At 41.9% G+C, this 2516-nt stretch overlaps 1 protein-coding gene across 1 annotated transcript; it reads left to right on the forward strand.

The window, feature by feature from the left end:
• The first annotated feature begins 1178 nt into the window (after positions 1–1178).
• Positions 1179–2110, forward strand: LOC125316414 (germin-like protein subfamily 1 member 7). The gene is made up of 2 exons (XM_048284719.1): positions 1179–1296; positions 1384–2110. The coding sequence occupies exons 1-2, from the start codon at positions 1179–1181 to the stop codon at positions 1935–1937; spliced, it is 672 nt and encodes a 223-aa protein (XP_048140676.1). The 3' UTR covers positions 1938–2110.
• The last annotated feature ends 406 nt before the right edge of the window (positions 2111–2516 follow it).

Raw genomic sequence — 2516 nt, forward strand, 5'->3', positions numbered from 1 at the left:
CAGATAGCAATCATAAACGACAAGCATGGCTAGGGTCCGCTCGATTACTTGGGTTGGTTTTAGGACCCTCATGGGTTTAGTCCCAGGTCGTCGCACCACTTCATGAAGGTTGTTGGTCATTTCTAGGTTTCAGATTGTGGCAGAAGATATGGTCTTTACTTGATCATGCTGCTTTGAGATGATGCTAGAGAGTTTCTGTTCTCTCAGAAGAAAAACGAAGAAACGGTATAAGGATGTGAAGGTTATCGAAGATCACTTCCATATCAGATGATGTGCCTTCTTCTAGATGGAGGAGAGAAAATCAAACAAATTACCAAGTCATTGTAGTTGTTATAGAGCCGTTCATCCATGGAGCATAGATTCAACTTCTGAAGACTTGGTAATCTGCAGGGCAACTTGCTGAATAAACTACATCTCAAAAAATTGCACCCTTAATCCTCAACTAAGCCATGTCTTAAAAGTTTTGGAATCTGTTGGAATTTCATTAGGCTGCTGAGGAGGTGGCAGCTCGGGAGAACAGCATCTTATTCCCTGCCTTCTAGGAACCATGATTGGGAAAAAGAAAAGCTTACTGGGAGTAGTATGTAACAAACAGAAACTTATTGTCCAAAATGGTTAAAAAAATTAGTGCTCAGTACCAAACATGATTGACTTCTGTTACTATTTCTAGTGGGGTGCCTCAGCAACATCAACATTTTCAGGATAAAGATGCCTATTGCAAGGGTACTTTTGCAATCTAGTATAGTCAATCCTTTTGAGATATTAAAATTTGCACAGGAAAAGCTCATTAGTTTCTAATCTTCTTTGAGATATGCTAAAGAGTCATAAGAGAAATTCAGGAGAAATGGCACAAGGATGTAAGATTCATCAAAAGCCATTTCCAAGTCAGGGGATGTGCCTTCTTTAAGCTGGAGGAGAGGAAGTCAAACAAGTCGCCCGGTCGCCGTGGTTGTTATGCAGTAATTCATTCTTGGATTGGAGGAGGGGAAAACAGATAAAACCTCTGAAGACCTGGTAATCAGCAGGGGAACCTGCTGAATGAACTGCAAACTGGGTCAAACATTTTCATCTATAAAGTGAGATCATGTTGCCATGCAACTCCTCACTCCCCCTGAAGCAACACTAGCTTGTGCAAGGATTAGAACTTGAGATCAAGGCCAATCCAGTCCACAACCACGATGAAGTTTCTTCCAGTTAGCTTTCTCATTTTGGCTTTGGCAACTGCCGTTGCTTTTGCTTATGATCCGAGTCCTCTTCAGGACATTTGCGTGGCCACCAATGACCTCAACTCTGGAGGTTGGTCCTCCATTCTTGCACTGTTCATATCTTTCAAGTCTGCCTAATGATGTCCAAACTATAATGCCAATTCTTTTTCTTATGCAGTATTTGTGAATGGAAAGTTCTGCAAGGACCCAAAACAAGCAACAGCTGATGATTTCCTCTTTACGGGGTTCAGGAATCCTGGAAACACATCGAATCCGCTTGGATCAAAAGTCACACCGGCTTTCGTCAACCAATTTCCGGGACTCAACACTCTTGGAATATCCATGGCTCGCATTGACTTTGCTCCTGGCGGCCTAAATCCTCCCCACACTCACCCACGTGGCACCGAGGTTCTTGTCGTGGTGGAGGGAACATTACTTGTTGGCTTCGTCGCATCCAACCAATTAAACAACACTCTATTCACCAAAGTCCTGTACAAGGGGGACGTGTTTGTGTTCCCTATTGGTCTCATTCACTTCCAGTTGAATATTGGAAACACATACGCTCTGGCGTTTGCCGGTCTAAGCAGCCAGAACCCAGGAGTCATTACCATTGCTAATGCCGTCTTCGGAGCAAAGCCACCCATTTCTGCTGATGTTCTCACCAAGGCCTTCCAGGTGGACAAGAAGGTTGTTGACTACCTCCAGGCGCAGTTTTGGTATGACAACAACTAAAAGTGTCTGTGATCAACATCACTCACACAGAGCAATTGAGTCATGACTTGCAAAATTTACCTTTTCTTCCATGTGGTTGCTCTACACACTATGTCCCTCATGTATGATTGATTTCAAATAAAAGATCGTTACCTCTCTCTTGACTGATTTGGAATAGAAGTTTGTTACCTCTCTCTCTCTCAGGCGCTACAACAATAATCGGATTTATGCCTCAAACAAATGGCTATAAATACGAAACGAATCGCTCATCCTGTCTGGAATTGTGCAGTAGTGGTAAAATATGTAGAATTTGGAACTCAGAAGGAATTTATCTAAGATCCACTGTTGCTTCCCATCAAGGAAATGTGTACTCTGAAAAGGGTATCATTGAAAGAATGTTCTACCCTAAATCTTGTGAGTGGGTTAAGAGATTGTTTGAAGAAATCATCAGGGTCATCATTTATGTCAATTTCTCTAAGTTACTTAGGGTGCACATGATAACATTTCTAGAAGTGGATTTTTGCTCTAGAAGTGCTTTTGGAGCAGAAATTCGTTTGGTAATGTAACTTCTGAAGCATAAATTCTTTTGGTAAAAAGTTT

Source organism: Rhodamnia argentea, chromosome 1, assembly GCF_020921035.1.
Source record: "Rhodamnia argentea isolate NSW1041297 chromosome 1, ASM2092103v1, whole genome shotgun sequence".
Lineage (NCBI taxonomy): Eukaryota > Viridiplantae > Streptophyta > Magnoliopsida > Myrtales > Myrtaceae > Rhodamnia > Rhodamnia argentea.

Coding starts and splice junctions, on each gene's coding strand:
- LOC125316414 (XM_048284719.1), top strand. CDS start 1,179: ATGAAGTTTCTTCCAGTTAGCTTTCTCATTTTGGCTTTGGCAACTGCC. Junction 1,297..1,383: donor CAATGACCTCAACTCTGGAG/GTTGGTCCTCCA, acceptor TTTCTTATGCAG/TATTTGTGAATGGAAAGTTC.